This window comes from Thalia democratica, chromosome 9 (assembly GCF_965202585.1).
Source record: "Thalia democratica chromosome 9, ktThaDemo2.hap1.1, whole genome shotgun sequence".
Classification (NCBI taxonomy): Eukaryota; Metazoa; Chordata; class Thaliacea; order Salpida; family Salpidae; genus Thalia; species Thalia democratica.
The window spans coordinates 36889865-36916527 of record NC_139173.1 but is presented as its reverse complement, the minus strand read 5'-3'; the positions used below and the strand labels follow the sequence as shown (position 1 = coordinate 36916527).

General features: G+C 22.1%; 1 protein-coding gene and 1 long non-coding RNA gene across 3 annotated transcripts; both read right to left on the bottom strand.

The window, feature by feature from the left end:
* Window positions 1-72: 72 nt before the first annotated feature.
* Window positions 73-19657, bottom strand: LOC145844420 (uncharacterized). 2 transcript variants are annotated; one of them, XR_014370281.1, is made up of 5 exons: window positions 19527-19657; window positions 11476-11572; window positions 10844-10897; window positions 7184-7259; window positions 73-210 (listed from the first exon to the last, which is right to left on the bottom strand). It is a non-coding gene; the product is annotated as an uncharacterized LOC145844420 (long non-coding RNA). The 2 variants fall into 2 exon arrangements; XR_014370280.1 differs by lacking the exon at window positions 73-210 and adding an exon at window positions 3079-3643.
* Window positions 19658-20678: 1021 nt separating this feature from the next.
* LOC145843909 (SH3 domain-binding protein 5-like) lies at window positions 20679-25478 on the bottom strand. The gene is made up of 5 exons (XM_082951183.1): window positions 25347-25478; window positions 24607-24754; window positions 24050-24152; window positions 22609-22816; window positions 20679-22177 (listed from the first exon to the last, which is right to left on the bottom strand). Exons 1-5 carry the CDS (start codon window positions 25442-25444, stop codon window positions 21571-21573), a joined length of 1164 nt encoding a protein of 387 aa, XP_082807309.1. The 5' UTR covers window positions 25445-25478; the 3' UTR covers window positions 20679-21570.
* Between the last annotated feature and the right edge of the window lie 1185 nt (window positions 25479-26663).

The following is a 26663-nucleotide window of genomic DNA, read 5'->3' as shown; positions in this document are numbered from 1 at the left end:
CTATAAAAACTTAACAAAAACATTGAGAAAATAAAAAAATTCTTTCAAAAAATCATAACAAATCAATATATTGGCAAGTTGCAAAGATCTGCATTCAATTCACTTGGGAGAAAATAGTGAATCTTCGTAAATTAGTTTCGTATATCGTTAATGCATTGAAGCTTTTGACAGTCGTATTCATAACTTCTTAATGCATTTCAATACATGCAGCTGTTAAATAGTTATTTGCTTTAAACGCGTATATTATATCTGCATATAACTTTCACAATTTGATAAGATTGTGTGAGTCAAGTTTTATTAAACGTATAAAAAATTAAAACTGAATAGAACTTCTATTATTATAATTAACTGAGAGTAGTTCTTTGATAGTATTAAAATTTAAAAAAATAGTCTATTAAGCAAAATTTCTTAGTATTTTATATTTATATTAGGTATTCAGTTTTAGCTAACCAAAAAATCCACTTTTAACAAGTAAATAGATATTTTCTATGTAAATTTAATTATTTTACATTATATATGTAACATTCGCTTTTATGCTTAAACTAGTATGATGTGCTAGTATTAGCATATATATTCTTTTGTTTGTATTTGGAATGAAAATTTTTTAAAAGAATATCATTTCTCTTATATTGAGGATAAATTACGAAGTCTGCTTTGAAATGTAATTTCATGGTTTTCCTAATTACAGTAATTACGTTTTAAATTTGATACTAACTACTGTATTTAAAACCTAGACTGTTGTAAAAGTTTCCGACTTCATTTATGTAAAACTATATTTAAAATACCTGGAAATATCACTTGAAGCTTTCCATTCTTTACATATACGTTACAACTTATAGTGGAAAAAAAACTCAACTTTCTAAAAAACACAAATAATATTAAAGACCATTAGCTTCAAGTATATTTAGCATAAAAAACATCTCAGAGTAAAAATCACAAAAGTATTATCATAAAAACAAAATAGTTGCATACTATCGGCAGTAATCACAAAATTACATGCTTATGAATCAGTACCTAAGTATTTGAATTTGTGCCTTAAATAAAACTTTTCCACCAAATTTTAAAACGCTTACTACAGAATGTAGCAATAAAAAATTTTATAATATGATAAAATTTAAAGTTGTGAAGCGATAACTTATTTATTTTTAGAAATAGTGAATAAGTTTTGCAGAAACAGTTTTATTTAAGTTTAAGTTTTCAAAAACAATTTAAATCAAAAAACTGAGATGAAAACTTAAATATATACAACATATATTAAAAAAAAATCATCAAGAAATATTCATAAAATACAACAAAAAATTTAACTTTATTTTTGTTTTTATTTCAAATAAAAAAACATATACTTCTGTAAACAGTATTATACTAACACTAAACATTTTAGAATTCACTAATATAGGTAAAAAAACAGAACAAGAAAACATATTGATTATAAACAAAATAACATGTTTATATGTAAATATAACTACTAAATGTGTTTACATATAAAATTACATGGTTTGAATTTACATAAAAGTTTTAAAATCGTGCATTGACAAAAATAAAATTTAACAACAAGTTTGTACTGCAAATAAAAACAATTATAATTTTTTTGTTTTTGATGTTTAGAAACAAACAATGATAACATCAGTAAACATGTAATGAAATGTTATTAATAAAAAAAATGCCTTCAAAAACTAATTAAATTTTTTTTAAATTTTAAAAGTATATTGATTTTAATTTTAGGAAATACTAAGTAAGAACTTTTTATAAAGAAACTTCTGATTAAAGCATATTTAATAATGTAAATTATATCGATTATACTAACACACTGATTAAGAATTTTTAACTTACATAAAAACCAAATTAATAAACCAAAAAAGTTATGCAACATTTTAATTATCAGTGTAAGTTACAAATTTGTTTTTGGTTCCTAGTAGCATAACTAAATAATTTCTACATTTAAAATTTATTTATCAAAATTACTAAAACATTAAAAAACCTTATTTTTGAACAAATTTTTTTAATCAACAGTTTTAGTTTCAAATAAATGTCTTTAAACCATTCTTCATATTTAGTTGAAGAATAAAAAATAAACTAAGTAACCTTAGAAATAAAAATATAAGATCAGACCATTTATAAGTTTAAACAAAATTTAATTTTATATTTAGTTTAAATTAAATCAAAGTTTTCATAAACAAAATATTTTCAAGCTAATTAAGTACAAAATACTGTAAATTGCCCCAAGCATTCAACAAATTTCGTAATATGAACACAAAAACATTACAAATATTTATTAACACATGATAAGTAAATTTTCGGAATACTGATCAAATATTTTTACTACAAACAACCCGTAAGGAAAATTATTGAAACTAAAATTCCAGTTTTTAGTAAATAAATAAATACTTATGTTACTAAAAAGATATTTGACATTTTAAGATTGATTCAATAAAACTTTCCTTGACCAATTGACAAAACAAACTGTTTTAAGTACATTTTTCAACTACAATAAGATTTAACATTTGCGGGAAAAGTTTTAAAATTACATAATGAAATATTTGTAGTAAAATCACGAATTTTACCGGAACTTTCAGATAAATTTTAGACAGTGAAGGTAATTTTATTCTACTTAGTACTTGTTATGATATTTTGTAGAATTTGTGCGTAAAATCATGTTTTTCACTGAAATTATTCTGTATATTTTCTTAGTACTGAAGTTATTAAAACTAGGAACCAATAACAAATTGTATAAGATTAATGGTAAGCTATAAAGTTTAATTGTTGTAAGGCAAACTATATTACTTTTTTTTATTCAAAGGAACTTTTTTAAAACTTATAAAAGATTAAATATGTAAAATTAAAGTAAACAACTAATATATAATATTAATATATCATTATAAGTTAATCATAACTATTTATGTTTATATTTTTAGAATTAAGCAATAAACATTTTTCGGACATAAAAGTTGACATAACAGTTTTTTAGTGGTTATTTATTTATTTTGTATAAGGTAAACTTACAATACAAACTTAACAAAAAAACAGTTACACTGTAGAAGAAAACATAGTTTTATAATTATAATTTCTGTGTTTAGGTCTTATATTTTAAGTTAAAGTTCGATTTTATATTATATATAATAAAATTTTATAGTTTTGAAATATATTTTAGCTATTAAAAAAAGACCGAGCAAAACAAATAAAAGTTTAAATTTTTTTAAAACAAACATTATTTAAGCATTTCTTGTACTTGTTGAAAGAAAGTTTTATTTGTCAATTTTTTTTTTGGGAATTTGAAATTTGTAACACAAAAGCATGTAATTTTCCCAGGTGATTTGAAATTTTGTGATATTTCAGAACATAATTGCTGTTTTTGCACGTTAAATTACACATTCGAAATACTTGAATATCAAAAATGTAAATATTGAAAATATTACAAGAAAACACAATTTTTAACTCATAATTATATATTTGATAGTAAATTTAAATATAATTCTTACCAATTTATCAAAATGACAAAAAATAAACTGTAGATAACCATAGAAAAAACTACAAAAACATTAATTCTATTTGAACTGTGAGAAAAATCTATTTGTAGTATTTGAAACATGGAACTTGACATTGAAAAACCAATGAAGCATTTATACTACAGAACACTTCAACTAATCTGTAGTAAAATATTTGGAATTTATTTAGTAAAATGGGAAATGTTTAGTTAGTAAAATACTTATATATGCTAATTAGCTTGGCATAAAAAATTATTAAATTTCGAATATTGTTGTATAAATATTTCGTGACAACGTAAGGCTTACTAATAGTTATTGTTCTACATACCGATACTTAATTGTATTAAATTCGCTATTAACTATTTTAATTACTGTCTTAAGTAAATTCAAACCATACTGTATTTTTTGAGTAAAAAAGCAAACTTTGAGAAAATTTTAGGAAAAAATCAAAATTACTAAAACGTTTATACTCATATATTATATTTTTACAGATTGTTTTGTCAAAAACTATATAAACTAAAATTTGAAACTATCCTTCTTAAAACCATCTAAAAATAATTATATTATAGCTAAAATTAGAATTGTCTAGTTTTGCTTACAAATTTGTAAAGTACTTACTTTCTCAAAAACATCTTTGTAGTAAATGTAACAATACAAAGTGTTTGTTTAGTTGTTTTTAACAATGGTAGTGTTTAATTTGTATGAATGTAAGTATTATAAGTATAAGTTTTTGTATCACTATAGGTTTTAAACACTAAATTTAGACTATTACGTTGTATTAAAAAAAAATATATAATCATACAGAAAAATTATCAAGTTAATTTTGAACATAAACAATTTAAAATATATACTAAAAGTTTTATAAATATCTCTTGATTATTTAAGTACATTCATAATAACTAAACACTGTAAGCCTAGACATTTTAAATTTGTTAAGTTATATGTAAAAAATTAAAATACTTGAAAATGTTTTAATAAATTGATGGGATTTGTAGAAATAAACTTAAACTTCACAAAAAATTTATGCTATAAAAATAAACGTTAATAAACTTAAGAATGAACTATTGGCATTAAAAAGTTGTTGATTTTAATTCTTATTACTTGTGATTTGGTATTTCGTGACAAAAACTAGTAATTAGTTTATATTAAGTTCACGAATTTGATAGTAAAGCTTATAATATAAGTATATTGAGTATTCATTATTACTACATTATATTTTAGTTAATGACCAAAAGCTTGATAATTGAACTTTAGTTTACTTTATAAACTGTACAAAACACGATCATATTTTAAATAAAAACTATAAAACTTAAATAAAAGTAAGTCAGTGTTTATAGAATTTAGATAATCGAAAAATGTATTATGATACTTTATAATGACATAAATTACTAAACATTTTTATGTCAAACATTGTATATAAACTATTATGAATTAAACTTTAAATATCAATGAGACTATTTTCAATCTAGAGTTTTAACACTGTGGTAAGGAAATGATCAAATTTAACAAACTCTCATCTAACAATAAATTAGGTTGTTTTTCTAACTATAAAATACAGCTTATAATTATAAACATATATCATCAGTAGGTAAAAACAAAATAATTATTTTTTAAACCAAGTTTTCAAAATTAAACCACTAAAACTTTATAATTAATTATAACCGCGGGAATCTATAGTAAAACATCTATTAAACTAAAATTTTGTTAGCAACCTTAGTGTTAAATTCAGTTATTTTTTCAAGTATTTAGTACAACTTGTATTTTGTTTCAACTTAATTTAAGATAATAGCTTGGATTATAAATAGATTTAAATTATACTTTAATGTTATACTTAAAATGCATTCATTTCAAAAAGTAGACAAATAGTTTATATATTCTCACGAAATTAACAAATAATTAATTTAATAAAGTAAAAACTATACTAAACATTTTGTAAATTTAAATGTAAGAACAGCTAGCTAAAATTTATTTAAGAAATATTTCATTAAATAAGTTACGTAGGTTTAGTTATCGAACATATTTAAATTATTTGATAATTTTTATTGGACAATAATTAAAATATTATTTAAAACATATTTTCGATACAACAAATCTAAAACTCTGTTATGATTAAATTTTACAAAAACTTAGTTGAATTTTGACACACTAACTTTTTGTATACTTTTTTATATTAATATTTGGGACAAAGAGTAAAACCGTTATAGTAAACTCACAAAATATACATAACAGCTTTTGTATTTTTAAGTATTTGTAAATAAAGCTTTAAATATTTAACTAATTAAAAAAATCAATAACAGATATAGTTTTAGAAATAAGTAGTCATCTAATAATTTAATAAATACTACAAAACTTTAAAACATAATAAATACAAAAACCATAATTAAATTACTTATGTGTGGGAAGAAATATAAAAACATCTGTTGTTTTAATAAAAAAATACCTAAGCTATTTCTAACTACATATTAATTTAAAATTAATGTGAAAACTATTGCTAGTTTATTAAACTATTTTTCTCAAAACTAGTCGTGATCATTATTAAATTAATTTATACTTAAAATAGATTAGAAAAATAATTAATTTTGTAGACATTTCGTTCTCACGAAGTCTAAATTGAGTTTATTTGAATTAGAAATTCATAAATTAATTTAGACAATTGATTCTAAAGAAATAATAATTTTAATGTTTAAAATGATAACAGCTAGTTGTCTTATTTCAAAATTAACTAACTTCATTTTATTAAAAAAAACGTACTTTAAGTAAAAGAGTTTCAGAAAATATAGTTAATTATTAAAAAGATGAAAAAAAATGTTTGAAAAATAATTTATACTGCTAAGAATAAAATTTAAGATATATCAAAAACTGTAATAAATCAGAAAACCTTTACAAAATTTAATATGGTTAAAAAAAATATATCATAAGTAAGTTAACTGTACAGCTTATTAAAACATTACCACAAAATTATTTTTTTACTTTTAGAAAACACGTTTACGCATTGGCTTTACGTGTAAGTTAAATTTATTAAATTTTAACAAATATTTTAATTCTGTGCCAATAACTAACCCTTATGACGTAACAATGCTTGTAACAATGAAAATAATATAAATTTTCTAAATGCTTAAGTTATAAAACTAAAACTCTAATTTAAGTTATTTTATTTCATTGATAAATGTGGTGAACGAGATATGAAACTTTAATATTTAAAAGAGAATAATAATTTAAATTTGGAAAAGTTTCATAACATAAACGTTTGAAAAAAGAAACTTTATTTTAAAGTAAGCTTATAGAAATTAAAGTTAAATGTTGAAAAATGAAGCTAAAAATGTTTAAGGATTTAATTTAAAAAATAAAATACTGAGTAATTTGATAACTCTATAAAAACAAGTAACATTTTTTACTAAAATAATTTAGAATATAAAGAAGTGCTAATAAAATTAAGACAATAAAAGCTAGCTAAAACTTACTTAAAGTAAACGATAAATCATAAATTAAGAATATTAGAAATTATATGCAAATAGGTTAACTAACATTTGTTACTTTAATTTTATAAATTAAATTAAACTACCTGACAAAGAAAAAGTTTTGGAACATTAAATTTTTTTATATTATTGGTTCATTTAAAAACAGTAATGTACGTAAAAGTTTCAAATACCCTTTTAAATAGGGATACATTAGTAAAATAGTTTTAAAAATAGAAAACTTACTTTTAATCTATTCAAGCATAATTACACTTTCTTAAACAGGTTGGTCGAATGTTTTCCTAGTGTCACATCTAAGAAACTGCAAAAAAGTATATTTGATTTTTCAAAAAATTTAACTTAATATACATTGCATTCTATATAAACCTTTTACAAAACTTCATGCATTAAATAGAAATAGAACTATTCAATAATTATTTTGTAAGTTACAATTTTGATTAGATTAAAAAAACGTCGTACTTCAACTAGTAAAAACTAACTTTATACTTGTTAAGTAATAGTTTTAAAAAACAATTAACTATTTAGATAAATCATTAAAAACATTATAGTTAATAATTACTTCAAAACTCAAAAGGAAAAATCAAATAGTAAATCTAAAATGAAATTTTTGGTGTTTGAAAATACTAAATGGTTTTTTATAGTTGTTTTTTTATTTATTAATTAATTAATTTTAACTTGTAAATTACTAAATCTAAATTTTTAAAGTATTATTAAATTTGACTTGTATTACAAAACATAGTGAAAAGTAAAGATTTTTTTTTGAAAGTTGTTAAAATATTACTGAAAATCGTACATACAAAGCGATCAATCAGTCTATTTTATTATATCAACAAACAAAAATGTTTCATTAACTTTTATTGACACAACTTTTAGTTGGATATTTTTATGCAATAAAAATTATTTGGTACGTGATCTAGTTCGCATAACAGTATCCTTCTATGATTTATAAGATCAATACATTTTATTTTTCATATTTAACAGTTTAAATCATTTTTACTCTATATATATATATAACATATTATTAGAGTTGTAAAATTAATAATATTACAATAAAATATTTAGAAGTTAACTGTATTAAACAATATGATATGTATTAAATATACAAAATTTTCAGATGACATTTAAGTATTATAAAAAACTTGAAATTGGGGAATTTTGTTTACGTAAAACTGTAACAAAAAACTGAAAATAAAATTTTAAACTTAACAATATAAATTCAAACAGATACTGGTATAAATTGTTTTTCTAATAAATTTATTTTAAAATACTTTTAATAAAATATAACGCATAGTAAGAATTTAAATGCGCTAAGAAATGGTTATTTAGAATTTTACCTTAAACTAAATTATAAACCATAATAAAATAAGTTCAAAAGCCTTGCTGTAAAAAAAAGTAAAAAAAATTAAACCTATGTATCTACAAAAACAATAATTAAACTTAAAGGGTAGCAAAGATATTGATAATTAGTGGTTAGGATATATTAAACAGATGTAAAAGAAATTTACTTACAATCTTAACATGTATTTTCGATATATTTTGTAAAACTGTAAAAAAAAATTTGTTTAACCAAAACAATAATAAAAAATAATTTACTAATGTGTTTAATAAAAAGTTATTTTGATTTAAATATTATTAGCAGTAACTTTTACTATATATATTCAAATAAAAAATTAATTAAGTATTAAAAACTAGAATTTTTTTTTTTAAATAGTATTACAAAAAACCCATGTATCTACAAAAACAATAATTAAACTTAAAGGGTAGTAAAGATATTGGTTATAGTGGTTTGGTTATATCAAACAGATGTAAAAGAAATTTACTTTAAATAACCTTAACATATACTTTTAATACACTTTGCAAAACTGTAAAAAAATTGTTTAATTAAAACAATAATACAAAATAATTTACTAATGTGTTTAATAAAAAGTTGTTTTGATTTAAATATTATTAGCAGTAACTTTTACTATATATATTCAAAAAGAAATTTAATTAAGTATTAAAAACTAGAAAAAACATTTTTTTTTAATAGAATATTAAATCTACTTATTTATATATGTAGTAAATATAGAAATATAATTCAAGTAACTATTAATAATAATTGTTATAACATGATACTCACAAATTTATCCATATTCTTAAATCTTTTTTTCGGGAAATTTATATTTAGTAAAACTAATAATAACAAAACTTTTAATGTATAAAGAAAATAATAGTAAACAACTATTAATACTTGAAAATTATCTTATTTTGGTGTCTTTTTTTGAATTTAGTTAAATTTTTAAGTTTTAATTAGGCTCTAAAAACTAATAAACAAACAAAACCGTATTAAAAAGAATAAAATTTTAAAACTTTAAACTCATTAAAAATCATAAATTAATTTCATCTAATTATGTGTTTAAATTGTTTTAATTACAAAAAACAAATTGTTAAGATAAATATGAAGACAAATTAATAAACAATAGGAACAGAAATATACTATAGTTTAAAATAGTCACGATTTTATAGATAATAGATAATATTTTCAAATTATTATGCTACACTTTATGTTTGTAAATAAAAGAGGACCTTAAGTATTAAAAGTCTTTTTTTAAATCAACTTATAACACAATATAAACAGATAGTTAAGTTATGGCAATAAGTTGATAGAATAACAAGTCGTATATAACGAAATTAAAATAATATTAATATAACAATAATGTTTTTATAAGTATTAACTACTAATTATATTATCATATAAAATTTTAACTTTTATAAAACTTGTTTTTAAGCTTCGAGGCATGATATATCAACTAGCTAAAGTTCAAGTTTTATAAAAATAATTGGTAAGGAAAACTGGTTACTATTAATGAAAATAAATCAAATAAGCTTGTCATGCAATCTTAAATTTTAATTTTGTAATTAAATTTGAGACTAAAATTTAAAGTTATTTTTTAAATATCTGTTGTTAAAAAGTCGTAGGCTTAATAGAAAACTAAACTATTTTTTGTAATGTTCTAAACAACTTATTATTAAAACTTTTTTGTAAAATATTAAAACCAATAATTTTATAATGATGTTATAGCATTTTTTAAATAGCAGAATCTTTAGAAAAGGAAAAGTTGTTTATATTCTTTAATAAATAGAGTTTTATATGTACTAGAAAAACACTTTTTAAAAAATTATGGATTTTTTATTGTTACTATTTTAACTTTATAAAACAACTCAGTAGTAATATTAATAAAAAAATATTAATTTACAGTTATCAAAAACTGAAAACAAATAAATCATACCCAAAAGTCAAAGTTAACTAGTATTTAATTTCAAGGTTTCATTTAATTTGGTGGAAAACATTTAATATCATGACGTCATTAACTTGTAACTGTGAAAATATTAATAACATAATTACAATATGTGTTCCATTTGGAACAATCAAAGTGACTCTCAATCAGTATCAAGTTTTCAACCAAAAAAAACTATCCGAGTTTGAACAGTTTTAATGAACTTTACAATAAGTAAAAATTTACTTTGTAAAACATATGTGTTCAGGTAATTTTTAGTAAATAATAGCTAATTAATCAAACCATACTTAAAAGTCAACTCTAGTTAATTAGCATTGAACTTGAAGCATATTTATTCAATTTTGTGCCAAACACTTAACATTATGACGTAGTAATACTTGTGACCATGGAAATACTACAAATATTAAAGATAAGATTAAGTAGTTCATAAGTTTTTTTCAACTTAATAATGGTAAAGATTTTATAGTTTTAGTAAAATTTAAAATAACAATCCTTATTTATCTTTTAGAAAGTAATTCTTGAGTCTAAAAACTAAACTTAAATTATTATTTTTTCATTTAAAAGAAGGCTTTTATAAAATTTATTGAAAATTAATAAGAAAACTAACTTTTTATATTTGGGATGATTCAGTGATTGAAAACTTCTGCGCCAAATTGCCAACCTTTAATGAAATATTTTGTTATTTTTTATTTATTTTTATTGATTTAATAAATTGAAAAAGTCTGGAAATTTTATAGTAATATCAAAGCTTCAAATATGAACTTTTAGATTTTTGTCAACTGTAATATAGCTTTTTAGATAAATTAATTCTAATCGTACTATAATTAAACAAAATTTCTACGTTTTAAAAGACCTATAAGTTATATTAAGTTTAACACAGTCACTTTATAACTTTTTGTACCTAAAAAAAATTATCTTAAAACATAATTTAATAAAAAGTAATTTAAATTTTCTTTATATCATTTTGTTGCGTAAATTTAAAACAAAATTAAATTATGATAAATATTTTAAAAACTAACAATACAACTTTATGCATTAACTTTAAAGGAATTTTAATGAAGATATTCCACTTAAACTAAATTTTTGAAAAACTTATTTGTAATACAGCAATAATTTATTCGAATTATAATAAATATATAAAAAAAAAACTATATAGAAAACATTTAATTAACAAGGAACTTTCTATTTATGTAAAGTATTGTTTTTTTTTTTCAACAATATTTAAAAAGTCAAACAAACCAATAAATATTAAGTTACAAATAAAATGTGGCCGATAATTCCGAATTTTGACATATAACGTGAAAGGACTGTTTATCATCTAACAAAAACTATTTATCTGTATAAAAAACAAGTAAATTATAAACTAGGCTCACGTAAATAAAGTCTTTTGAACGTATATAAGCTATGCAGAAAATTTTATCAAAAAATTATAGTGTTTAAATATTAATAATTAGACAACGTTTATTTTAATAGTTGCATACTGAACTTAATTAAATTCTTTTAATTTTGTTTGTATTGAACTTTAAAAATTTTTCCTGACTTAAATAAAGATAGCTATAGTTAAAACCATTATACAACTAATTACAAGCTATGTAATTTTATTAAATTTAAAAATAGTGCCAACTCTTGACTTTGTCACTTAATAGCACTTGTAGCTATAGAAACATAACAAACCTATTATAACAGGGGTCTAAAAAATTTAAAAAATACAAATGTTAAAAGAAGCTTAAACTACTAGTACTATTTTGGTTATTTATTCAAATTTAATACATACTTAATAGTTGTAGATTAATTTATAGCTCCCAATCATAGTTAGTTTCTTATTTTTATTGATTGAGTACGTAACAAAACTTTATAGCAATAAACCTTTCTGCAAACCTTAGTTATGAAGGTTAAGATTAAAAATGAATTGATACATAACTTGTTTCTGTTTGAGTATTATATTTTGTATCTAAATAAGTTATAATTCTATAAAGAAAATAACTTCAATATTTTTGGTAAATGAAACCCAATTACTTATGTAAAGGTTACTGAAACTAATTTTTTTTTTAATACAAAGTTACCATTATTATGCATTAATTTAAATTTTACTTAATGTGCTTAAAAGTATTTTGTGTTTTGCTAGTGAAAAGTTGAAAGTTAATTAAAAAATACTTGGTACTTAAAAAAAAAAAACTAAAATAGTTAATGGAACTAAATAAAATTCATAACTTGTTTTAAAAATTCTAATATTCAAATAACTTTAGGCATTTAAGTTGACAAAAACAACAAAAGCATATTATTTATAGACGTAGAAATGTTTTTAAAAGGAGAAAATATTCAAACCAATTTCGTGGTTACATTGAGAAAATTACTTGATACGCAGGGGGAATTTTCAATATGTGAACTTGACATTACAAACGTGTGTTTGTGGGAATACTAGAAATTTTCTGAACACATCAAATCATTTATTTCACGTTTACAATTATAATGTAAAAAAACATTGGAAAAACACATTGTTTTCAAAGCGAAGAAAGTTTTTGAAGTGCACTTGCAAAAACAGTTGCAAAAACTAAAGAGAAAAGTGTTTTAATGCAATTGCTGCGAATATTTCTATTTAAATGCAAAAATGACAACTTAACTTATATTTCGCATTTTTTTAAAGTTTAAAGAACACTTTTACTATATTTAACTTTTTAACTTAATAAATAAAATAATACTTTAAACATCTCGACTATTTTAAGTATTATCATTAATTTATAAATTCAGTGTTAAAAAATGATGAAACTATATATTTTTTTAAATTATTTACAGTTGTTATTAAAATTTATTAGGATTTATATATATATATAGTAAATTTTAATATTGTAGATATATATGTGTTTTGGTAGGGGTCAAAATAGAATTGTTTAAAAGTATGTGGTTGCCAAAAGTATTTTGTAATTTTTTTTAGACTTTCGGAATTTCTTACAAAGTTTTAAAATACAAGTGTTTTGGTCCATTTTTCGTATAAAATTAAACTAAAGTTAAACTGTTTTAAATAGAATGTTAGCAATGAAAAGATACTGTAAAGCTACTTTTAATGTGTTTTTTATGAAAAAAGTTATGCAATTTTTTTTCTATATTCTTGATAGATTTTTTGTATCTAATCAAAATTTAGTTAATAAATGTAAAAGTAGTTTAGAATTCTAGGTTTTTAAGTGATTTTTGTTTAAAACACCAAGTTTTTTTTATTTCTTAAATTTCAGGTTTTTTTGCCTAAACTGTCAAATTCCAGAAATTTTGGCAATCCTGTAAGTATTTAAAAAGTTAACAATCACAATATTAATTATACTTAGCTAGACATAATTTGGTTTTGTACAGTTTCAAAATTTAGAAATAATCTATCATCAATTAACGTACTTATGCAATAATACATAAACAAAAAGATGATATGAAGTATACATTAATGCTGGTGTGATTTTTTGTAAATCTATGTGTGATATTTTTTACTTAAGTTTTATGGATAAATATATTGATATTTTCTCATAAAATTTTAGACTTTTAGTATGAAAACTATAAATTTAAAAATAAAGAAACTATTGCAATTTAATTATATTTAGCTGTATAAAAAAACTGTTTTTTATTCAGTTTTAGTTTTCAGCCAAAATTTTAGTACATATAAAACTCACTTTACTTATGTACAACAAATTAATGTATATCAAAGAATTAAAAAAATTAATTAAACTTAGCTATAAATTAAAAAAACATGTTTAGCTTAAGAAGTAATCTTTTTTAATTCTCTCCATGCAAGTTTTAAAATTTGTGCCAACTACTTGAGTTAGTCAAATGTACTTGTAACTATGAATATAAAAGTTTACACTAATATAATTACATAATAAATGTTTTGATATTACAAAAGATATAAACAGAAAAAATAAATAAAGTAAAAACTGTAGACTTTTTACTTGATATATTGCTTTAATGTTCTTAAAAATATACAAAACATTAAAGTTTGTAAAATCAACTATTTCTATTAAAATACTTATAAGAAAAACTTTATCTTTTTAGTAATTAATAATATGCTTAATTAGGCTAATTTAAGACTAATTTTGAATACAATAAAAACAAAACTTATTCAAACATTAGTTACGTAAAAACAAAAATGTAAAAGTTGTTTTAAGAAATCTTTTATTACAGTTTCTTCAATGCGTTACACAACTTAAAATAACAAATTTTACATCTTGAAAGTATCAATAAAGACATTTTACATAAGATTTAATTTTTTACATCTTAAAAATATCAATAAAGACATTTTACATAAGGTTTCAGTTTTCACATTCAAATATCAATAATGACATATTAAATAAAGTTTTAATTCTTACATCTATTCAAATATCAACAATGACATTTTTAATAAAATTTCGATTTTTACATTCAATTATTAATAATGACATTTTACATAAGGTTTTAGTTTTCACATTCAAATATGAATAATAACATTTTACATAAGATTTTAGTTTTTACATTCAATTATCAACAATGTCATTTTACTTAAGGTTTCAATCAAAGTGTTACGAAACCAAGTTTCAATAAAAGTTGTAAAAATCTATACGTGTGATCTTATGATTTTTACGAGTTATTGATTTTACTAGGTTCAAGAAAGTTTAAGAGTTTTATAGTTTACAAAACAATCAAGATTCTAAAATTTATTAAAAAGTAAGCACAGCTTTCAAACTGTATTGTATTATTTGAAAACTCTTCTTTATTAAAGCTTTTTATACTTTTTTGTGCTCAATAAAAAATTTAACAGAAAAATTAAGAAAAAAACAACAATTTTTAATTCACAAACTTGAAATAGTTATTTTGGTAATATCAATATCTCATTAAAATTTTACGATTGTTTGTATTGTAAATATTCAACGATTTTCGAAATAAATACGAAAACAAATAAAATATGTTTTTATTTAACTATTTATTTACGGCAATATAAGTTCAATGTTTCAAAAACTAAAATAAATGCAAAACAAGTCAAAAAATATAAATTATTTTTCCAAAATAACCCACAAACAAACAAGTAATAAACATAATAAAACGTACAACGTAATGAAAATAAAAATTAAAAACAAACATTGTTTTAAAAAGTTAAACTTATGATAATAATACTAAGTACCTATAAGGTAAACTTAAATTAAATTAATTTAGATAACAGCTATTGAGTATTAGTTTTGTAAAACGTAAAGTTAAAAAAAAATTATACACATTAAATAGCACTAATGTTTATACTATTTCTTGTTAAATTCATAAACTGATTAATGATAAAAATCTTAGATAGCACTACAAAACATCTAGTACTTGGTTTAAAATGTAAATCTTAAAGCAGTAATTTTATTGTAAATTACTACATAAACTTTTGATTAATGATATAATCTTATTTAATAAACAATTTTTTGTAGTAACTTTGTTCAATAAAACAAAAATCTAATAAAAAAACTATTTTCAAAAGTCTAAAAATCATTTATTTGTATAGTTTATTTAAATACAACCACATTCTCTTTTTTATTTACTACTAAACACTAAAACATTTTAAAATGTCAAATATATAAGTTTGGTATTTAAAATTTCAATTTTACCAAAAAATAGTAATGCTTTTAAATATTAAAAAATGTCAGAAACGTAATAATTGAAAACATTTAAATGTTCAATATATTTAATCTTGCATTTGAATGTTTGAATAGTAATGAGAATAGCTTTGGTATATACTTAGAAGCTTTTAAAAAACAATTGTTTATTATCTATTTAGTTACTACAAGAGTTAATGAAAAAACATTAAAAATTTATGTACTTTTGGCAGTTTGTATAATTTCATTTAACTTACAACAGAAATTCCCTTTAAGTTTTGTTTATTGATTAAAATAAAAGTTTAAAAAACTACAATAATTTTATTTTAGTATATTTAGACTTAGAGATTTACAAATAATGTATATAACTAAAATCTAAATAGTTAATAAAAATAAAACTTACTTATGAACACTAAAAAAAGAATTTCAATGTGATACAAAATCATTATATAAAAAAATAAATGTATTTAAGTTTACGCTTTTGTGTAAAACAACATACATTTTGACAATCTATTTAAAAATTTATATAAACTTAGACATTTATAACTTAAAGAACTAAGTTTTACTAAATACATTCACTAAAGTTAAGATAATTAAAGTCTTAAAAATTTTTAAAACTTAAAAAACAGAAGTGTCACCCAAAAAAGGTTAAACTAGTTTACTGTTTTATAACAACAACAACAACAACAAGAAAAGCATAGTATTATAAAACCACAAACTTATTTATAAATTTAAACTTATATAACTTGTTATTCATAATGTTTATTACCATCATATATTGTTATAATATTTGGTACAAACTATAAAAAGCAGTTTGTTTTTGCCAAAAATAATGCATAAAATCAATAGAGTTGGTATAAAAAATAAGTTACACAACTTATAAAACAATAACATTTTTATAAAACTAATTTAACTATAATTTGGATACTGCTAACATTATAAATGTATTTTAATTTATCAGTCAAATATAAAAATCATTGACTTTCAATCAAATTAATCTTTAAGTACTAAAAAAATTTACACATTTTTGTTTTCTTACTTACAATATTCCAACTAAATTATTAGTCATAACAGTTCTTGTTAACAATGACTCATAATAATAAAGACTTAAAATCTGAATATATATTTATGACACTAAATATAAACTTTAATTAAGCTAGTGTCTGCAATTTAAGAAGTATCATAATTGTACTTAGATGCAAACATTATGCAAAGTTACACACTTGTTTTAATAAGTGTAAATATAAAAATCAACAACTTCGAAATAATACAAAAACTATTGCAAAAACATTTTTCAAATATTATCATTAAAATTTGTCGGTTGTTATTTAGTATTTTACTAATATTTTATTTATTGCAATTTTTTTTTAATACAGAAAATATAACTGCAAAATAATTAAAAAATCCAAAAACATTTTAAATTAATCTCTAAATTCGAAAAACATATGATAAAAAAGACTGACGCATTTAACATTAAAACAACAGATTTTGTATGAGAATGATATGATAATTAAATCAATGTTATTTTGCTACTATTGAGAAACGCATTTCCCAATACACAAGGGGAAATTTAAAATTTGTGCATTTGTTATTGTGACGTAGACATACGTGATTGGTGTAGAAATACTAGAAATTTTCTAAATATCAGATAAATGTAACTGGTATGGTAAAACTAAGCGCTATTTTAAAATTTACCAAAAATACAAATGTTTTGTAACAGTTTAATTTCAAATAGAGTCTAAGATAATTGCTGTACAGTAATTGATGCTAATATGATATTGTACCTTTTGAATTATTTTTAAGTTAAAGAATAAGTAATTTCAGAATGTATATAAAAAAGCAAATTTTATACTTAACTAGATTAATTAATTATTAATATAGTCATAATCGTTCTTGTTAACAATTACTAATAATAATAGAGACTTAAAATCTGAATTCTAGCTAAAATAATAAATAAACACATTAATTAAGCAAGTTTCTACAATTTGAAAACTATTGTAGTTGTGTCTAGTTGCAAACTTTATGTATATGTTACAAATTTTTTCTTATTAATGAAAATCGATGACTTCTATATGATACATAAATTATTGCAAAAATATTTCAGCTTATTTAAAACAAAATTTTTCTTGACTACTATTTAATACTAGGTCTAATTTTTTATTTACTGTTAAATACTTTTTGGCAATACAAAAAATATTACTGCAAAATTCTTCAAACAACTAAATCAATTGTGAAATTGAAAAAAGTGTGATAAAAAAGACTGACGCATATAACATTAAAACAACAGACTTTGTATGAGAACGATATGATAATTAAATCAATGTCATTTTACTACTACTGAGAGAAACATTTTCTAATACACAAGGGGAAACTTTACACTTTTTATTATTACGTAGTTGAACGTGATTTGTGTAGAAATAATATAAACTTTGTAAATATCAGATAAATAAAACTGGTATGCTTCTTAAGTTTATAAAACTTATGCGAAATTGCATGAAAATTAAATATTCTTGCAATTTTTTATTCTGAGTAAAATGTAATCATTGATGTACGTTACTTTAAATTAATAAAATTTAATAAATTCAGATTTAATGAAATGTAGTATCTAAGTATACTTAAATTCTAATTTTTATACTTCTTTAAACTAACTCATCAACAATATTTATTATTTGAATTTGAATTAAAAGTGGTGTTGAAACAACTTTTTAGGTTCAAAAATAAATATTCTAGATGGTAAAGCAATAATTTAATAGAAACATTATTTGGGAGCAACAAAACTTAACAATGTGATAATTATGCTGAATAAACAAATTTACAAATAACAAAACTGTTATACATACTTCGTTTAGAAGTAAAAACTTAAAATATTAAACATTTCAAAAAGTTTGCTATATAATGCGTTTCCAAGCACTATAAAATCAGCAAAATTTAGTTTATATTCATGAAAATCTTAACAATAAATCGAACTTTTATTGTGCATAAAAGAGCACATTGAAAAACAAATAAAATTCAAACTATAAAGACTTGTTGAAAATCTTGTGTTTGTTTACAAAGTTTATAAAGTTTACCAAGCAATAACATATAAAACCTGTTTGAACTTTTTTAGAAAACTTTAATATAGTGAAGGTCACAAAAGTTCAAATCGCAATTTTATATTGATTAATTTTAAATTAACTTTATTGATTTTTTAAACTCACAAAGGCACATGCTGTGCAAAAAATAAGCTGATTAAAAATAATTTACATTAATCTATTGGTAATTTTTATTTAAATTCTTAGTTAATAAACAATTAAGATAAGCTTCATAAAATAATAATTAGTATAATGTTTAAAACTTTTTTTTTGTGAACACAGTTATGATATAGCACAATTATTAAAAGTTTAACAATTTTAATATTTTTGTTATAGGTTAAATCTAGAAAAACAACTTTTGCAAAGTGTAAATCATAGTAAGTTGCAATTTATAAACATTTTTATTGTGTTATTACCAACAACTGATTAGAAAACAAAATTGACAAATTTTAGCATAAATATGTTATTTTTAATCTAACAAAAAAACATTTTACAAAGTTATTTGCAAAACTCATTTATTTAAACTATTTTTGATCTGGTAAACATTATTATTATTTGATTTTTTTGTTGTGTACATTTTTTTATATATGCGAGTTTTCAAGCAAAATTTCTAATTTATGTAAATTATGTAATAACATACCTACCATGAAAACAGCCTATATTTCCATTTTTTATTCAACCCATCTTTTAAGTCCAATTTTCTGAAAGTTATTCCATAAAAAAATTAACTCAAATTTTATATCTTTAAATCATTTTTAATTATAAAAATCTGAAAAAAATGAAAATGTTTTTGTTATTTACAACATCAACGTAATAAAGAAAAGCAATTCACCAAGCTTTGTAATTAAAAAAATAAAATTTTAAATTTGTACAAATACTAAACAAGTTATACACAGTGAACTTATCACATAGTTTTCAACAAAAACTACAGGTAGTTTAGTTTTAAGTCAAAAAGAATTTTAGAAAAAAAAAGTTTATTATAGTAAGAACTAATTTCTAAGCAAAATTATTTTTTTAATGTTACAAAAAAGACAATAATAATCTTAATATAATAAAACAGTTTAAACATACTTTTATGGAACTGCTATTTTTATTTAACGTTGTTCAAAATGCCTATGTAATTACGAAAACACTTTTTCAAAACTATTTTTATTTGTACAAATATTATTAAAATCAAAATATAATCAAATTAGTGTTTTTTCTTTCTATATACAAGTATATTTTAATGGACAAAATATTGTCAGTAAAGAAAAAATTACTACTAATTAAGCAACTTATTATCTCAAAAAGTAATATATCTCTTATGCAAATTCTTTCATAAAAAATACATACTACTCAAAATATTAACAAAAAAATTTCTGATCATGTTTACACTTATACAATTTTTCATTGAATTAGACAGTTATTATTTCTTATATTACTTTAAAAACTTTTTATCTATAACAAAGATAACTATTTGCTTTCTATAACGTTATTTGTACAAAAAACATCTAAAAGTTTTTGTTATTTATTTTTACAGAAACAGCTATTCTTAAATTAAAAACAAAATAGTTCAATGTAAGAATTAAAACAAGTTTCAGGTAAAAATTTCGAGACGAAACAAGTACAGTAACAAATATAGATAAATACTTATTTATATATACATTTTCAATAGTTCTATTTAGGAGAGTTAAGTTTAAAACTACAAATTTGTACAACTAATCGACAATACTTTAGTGTAAATTTAGTCGTAAAAACTATAAAATAAACTATTGTCATGGTCATTTACATATTAATATTTTAGTATTTTGTAAAAAAAACTTTAATCCAACAAAAAACTTATTTATGATTGTTCTTTTTCTATACAAGGTTAAGAACAAATTTTGGCAAACTTAAGTACAATTTTTAAAAAATATACAAAATAAAAGTATTTATTCATTAATTTCTAATGATTGTACAACACACTTTTCTTTAATATAAGCTCTTGAAAGGCTTTCAAAAAAATATTTAAAAAAAACTGTAATATTATATATCATTGGCTAGAAAAATTATTTATGACTTTGACAAATATTTATAGTAAAGATGTGAAAGAATTTAAGTGAGTGTAACAAAAAGTTTTTATTTATGATTGTCTTCTTATGTATATAATGTATTAATACCGAACTAAAACGTCATAGAAAGAATGATGAATCTCAGTTTTAGAGGTGCTTATGAACTTGTAAAATTTAAATTTATTTTTATTAAACGATATTTGTCAACAGGTTTGACCCAAGATATTAGATAACTATTACGTGATTAAACACTAATAGTTTTCTTTTTAACTTGAAGTACTGAAAAAAAAGTTAATTAACAAAGCTTGAAACACTATCTATACTTAAGAAATTTCAAATTTGCCTGGTGTAGGTGAAGACTTTTACTATCAACTTTTTATTCAACAAAACTAATTCAAAAAAAAAAGGAAATTGTATAAACATCTAATAGCTTGGGCCAAAGTCTGGAACCAATTTTCGAAAAATGATAAAACCTACTTTCTGCTACTCTTACACAAGTACATAATATAATCAATAAAACTAAAGTTCAATTTTTTTACAATACACAAATTTAAGTCAATTGATCAGGTGTTAAACACACTTTGTAAAATAAAAAAGAGCCTACCATCTGCTACTCTTATACAAGTAAATAATAAAACTACAGTTCAATGTTTATTAAGTCAATTGTTTGGGCTTGAGGTCCTGCAGAGCCGCCACGTTCAGCAAAATCTCGTTCCTCTTCACACTACTGTTACTGTTGCTGTTCCTCGACAAGCTGCAGTTCTTCTGCAGGCTCCTCGTCACTTCCTGCAACGAGGATGAACTCCTTCCCGATCCGTTCGATCTCAAGGAGCTGATCGTGTCCGAAGACCCGGGCTGCATCCCCTTTCCCGTCACCCTACCTTCCATGTGGTGGTGGGATGGGGAGAAAGTTCCCGGGAGGTCCTTTGAAGGAGAGAAAGTCTCCTGAGACTCGTTTTCTGGTGTCTTTGTTGTGGGTTGTGTCTTTGGAGCTTCACTGCTGATTTCTTTGTCCCCACCGATCTGGGTTCCCTTCTCCATGGCAACGCGGCCCCTCTCCATGCTTGGCGACAGCTGGGGCGTGCTCTCGGCCCCCACGCCCTGCTCCCTGTCCCCGAGATCCTTCTCCAGCGTGCCCCGCTCCCGGTGTATGTCGTTGCTGATCCGCTCGAGGTTTTTAAGTGCTAGTGAGTACTGATCCTTGGACTTGTGCAGGTTGGATTCAGTTTCCTGCACGCTCTTGCTCAGTTCTTCGAGTTGCCTGTTCGGTTGAGTTTTGAACTTTTTAAACGTCTAAAATATTGTTGTAATATATTAGTATAGTTATATTAATTAATTAACAGCTTGAACAGGTTACCCAAAAAGATCATAAGTTACAGAACAGTTCTTATTAAACAGAAAATAATATTGTATAATAATTGTTGGAGCATATTAATATACAGTTGGATATATTGGTTTGAACAATTTAAAAGCTCCAAGGTGTAACAAATTGGTTTCACCCAAAAAGATCATCAAAGTGACCAAAGAATTTTGAGTTATCTATTTAAAACAAAAAGGGAACGTTGTAAGAGATCTATGATTTCATAATTTATTGTATTGCCAGGTTTCGCTCGAAAGAGATCAACAACAAAAATTTGAAAGGAGATTACAAAACTATTCTAAATGAAACAAAAAATATTAGAACAAACACACTTTGAAAGTTGTTCCTTCATTTGAAAGTATCCTTTCGACTTGCCGATGGCCCCCTTCAGTTTTTTCTCGAGCCTGACCCGTTCCAGTTCGGCAATTTTGAAGTTTTCCGCGCACTTTTGGTGTTCCGCCTCGCTGCACATGCGCTCCCGTTCCGCATGGTTGACTTTGATGGTGGCGTGATTCAACATTTCCTGCCATGCTGTGTTTTCTGTAGGGAAATGACTGCATGTTAATCACAATAATTATTTTTAAGTTTTAAAGATTTTATATTTGCTTGAATTAAAATTAGTTGTAATAGAAATTATTGTAAACAGATTTAGTATATGATTAGAGCTATTTATCAATTTATAATGAATCATGTTGTGCTTTATGTTTGACTTTCATTATTTTTAAAACTGTTGTTTTTTTCAGGTTTCATATAATGTTTGCTTTATTCTTAGTGATTTGTATTGAAAATATTGCATAACTATCAGGGTTGCCATTCGTTTTTACAAATTTTTTCCAGGTTTTCCAAATTTCTTCCAGGATTTTTAAAAATACACAATTTTGGGTCTATTTTTAGTTTTAAGTTAAATTTTATTTAAGAAACTGTACTAAATAGTATAAAAATATTGAAAAGATACTGTAAAGTTACTTTAAATGTGTTTTTTAATAAAAAAAATTTTTGATAATGACAAAAAATCTTAATTATATGAAAGATTTTTTGTGTCAAATCAAAATTTTACAACTGAAAATGTTAAAAATATTAAAAATTCCAGATTTTTCCAGGTTTTTGATAAAAATTCTAGGTTTTTCCAGGTTTCCAGGTAAAGTGGTAACCCTGTAACTATAGATATTAATAACATAACTAATGATAAGAACCTATTAAACTAAAAAAATTATTAAATATGGTTTAAACTTAAATTTGATGTAATCACTTTAGAAAAACGAAAATTTAACTGCATAATAAACTACATTTAAATTTGTAAATAATAAATATGATTTTTATTTCAAATATTATACTAACATTGCTAAAAACATAAACATTGAGTTTCAAACTGATAATACAATGTAAATTTCTGTATCAAAAATTAATATTATTAATCGCAATAAAACAAAAAATATCCAGCTTAAAAACTATTCTTAACCATTTTTATCTTTAACATAAAATATATATACAAATGACAAAAAACATTTACATTCGAAAATGTTAAAATTTAAAAAAAACTCTTATTAACATATATTTTTAAATACCTATGTATTTAATAGCCACTGATGTTTTATCTTTAAAAATTTCTTGTATCGTAACAACAATCATTTCTTATATTTTAAATCTAATATAAAAATTATAAGAAAGAAAAATAGTATGTAAAACTATAAAAAATTTGGCCATTTAATTCTTATTAATGCAAAAACCTCTTGTATGTTACATAACTAAAGGTTAAATATAAATACAAATAACCTATTGATGATTTATCTTTACTCATTCCTTGTTCTGCAACAATGACCATTTCTTTAGCTGCCTCGTGCATGCTTGCCGCTCTTTCAAAATTCAGTGTTGCTGCCTGATAAATGTTTATTAATTATTAACAGATGTATTTAACTTAAACTTTGTGCATACTGACTTATCTTTCAAAGCTGCAGCCTGGTAGCACATACATAAAAAATTTAAAAAATGTATATATTATAAACAAATAAAAAAGTATTAAAAAATCACATTTATTTTTTTTTCTTTTTAATTAAGTAAGTATTTTAATTTACATTTAGTCTACAGAGTTTTACTCCACTACTCAAGAAACTAACTAAACAATACACAAAGCAATAAAAACTTAGTTTAAAAAATAAGATAAATTAAATGTATAAAGCAATAAAGATTTGTAGTACATATAACTGTATGAATTTTTACTTTTTTAACTTGTTAATAAAAAGAAATGATTTACATGCTATGAAAAAAAACACATAACAACTAACCTGTGTGTAATTTTTAAACTAAAAAAACTATAAATGCAAAATACCAACCTGTATGTTACCATGGGCTTCTTTTGCTCTCTTTACAGCTTCAAAATAAGGCCTAGCCTTTTCAATACTCCCCCCAAATTTCTTGGTCAGTACATTCAATTTTTGTGTTGATTCGGTAAGTGTTTGCCTGTACTGTCCTCTTTTCTTACTAAGAAAGTTTATTAGAAAAGTTTATTAGAATGAATATTATAACCTCAAAACATAGGTAAGGATGTAAATCTAGTCACCATTAAATATTTACTGATAAAAATTGCTTAAAAAATTTAATGACTAGCTTAAAGTAGTAATTTAGTTTTACACACTAGTAATAAATGTTTTTTAAATAAAATAAATTACTTAAATATAAAGTTTGAACACTAGGTAATTAAGTTTAGACTTCTACAATATATATGATATATAGAATATCATAGTATTATTTTGCCCTTTCTTATCAAGAAGTAGATATAACTTTGAAAAAATAACAAAAAAATCATCTTTTGAAAATGAAACAAGAAAAAATATTCAAAATTTAAAATAATTTTACTAATCATTAAAATTGCAGTGTATAACAAGTACATTTACGCACATTATAAAAATAAAATCTCATACATATTATTTTACCACCTTAGCATATTCTCTATTTCATTTATCTTACATGTGAAAAGTCTTATATATAACGAGCTTGCTTTCAAATACTGTGTACGTTTAGAGAACCACAGTTCTTAAATTTTTGATTACTAAAACTATATACTACTACTTACCTCAGCATATTCTCAAGTTCATTTATTTTCTCGCTCGCATTGTTCAATCTGTCCAGCTCACGTTGGACTTCAGGGTCTTCAATTTTGTCGTTTTCCATTTTGTTTGTTTTGCATGCACTTAACTTTACTAAAAAATATCAACCTGTAAAAATGGAATATAATTATTAACTAGTCAGTACAAATAATTTATTAATTAATTTCAAGTAATTTTTTACATTTTAAAAAATTTTGTTAGTTTTTTATGGAGTTAGTTTTACAAAAAAATTATCAATCTGTTGTAAATGAAATATGATTATTAACTCTTCAAAACAAACAGTATTTTTCATTTAAATTTTAAAATTCTTAATAATTGGACTGTAACTTTCAAAAAAGTATAAACAAAACACTTTTTACTTAATTTTAAATTAATTATTTCATTTTAAATTGTTGTGCTTTATGCAGTTTACTTTATATACTAGCTTTTATCAATATGTAATGATTGGATTGTACTTACTAAAAAGTATGAACAAAAAGCCTTTTGTTTAATTTTAAATCATTGATTACATTTTTTATTGTTTTGCTTTGCATGCAGTCCGCTTATAACTTGCTTCTACCGATCTATAACAATTAATTTGTGAAAAGTATTTAATACAATAAGTAATAAATTAAGTTTAAATATTTCAAATTCATCTAGATCAGTAGCAAAATAAAAATGTGGTATTTCTTTTGGGAAACTACTTTTTGTATGAGAATTTGTTCATGCATAATTGATTATTGGATCACCTTCAGCTTGAATTGGTATCATTGATTTGGACAAAGTTTGACCATATTCAGACCAGTGAAGTTCAACATAATTAGATGGCGCTACAATCTTTGGAACTACTAGTCTAGTTTTGATGGAAATCAATGGTACCAATCCTAATTGAAGTAAGACAAAATAAAATAGTAAAACAAAGTTTTTGCATTTGAAAAGTTAATTTTTTGGTTACACAATAACTAAGCTATCAATTTTAATCTCAAACTAAAAATATAAACTGAAAAAACAACAACTTTATCTAAAACGTTTCTAGTAATAAAAACAAGTTAAGTGCTTAAAAATAATTATCATTGAAAAAATCAGTTTAAATATTTTTGATAACTTTTTCTTTAAGCTTTTCAACTTACTAAGCATAGTATAAGTTTTATATTTTTAGAAAACTTTTATAATACCTTGATATAAGACTCACATTTAAAAATTTAACTACTTCAGACTCTTTAAAGAATCAGTTTTGTTAAAACTTTAAAGAGAAAAAGTACGCTTGCAATATATCATTTTTAAAAATAAGACTCTTTACATAA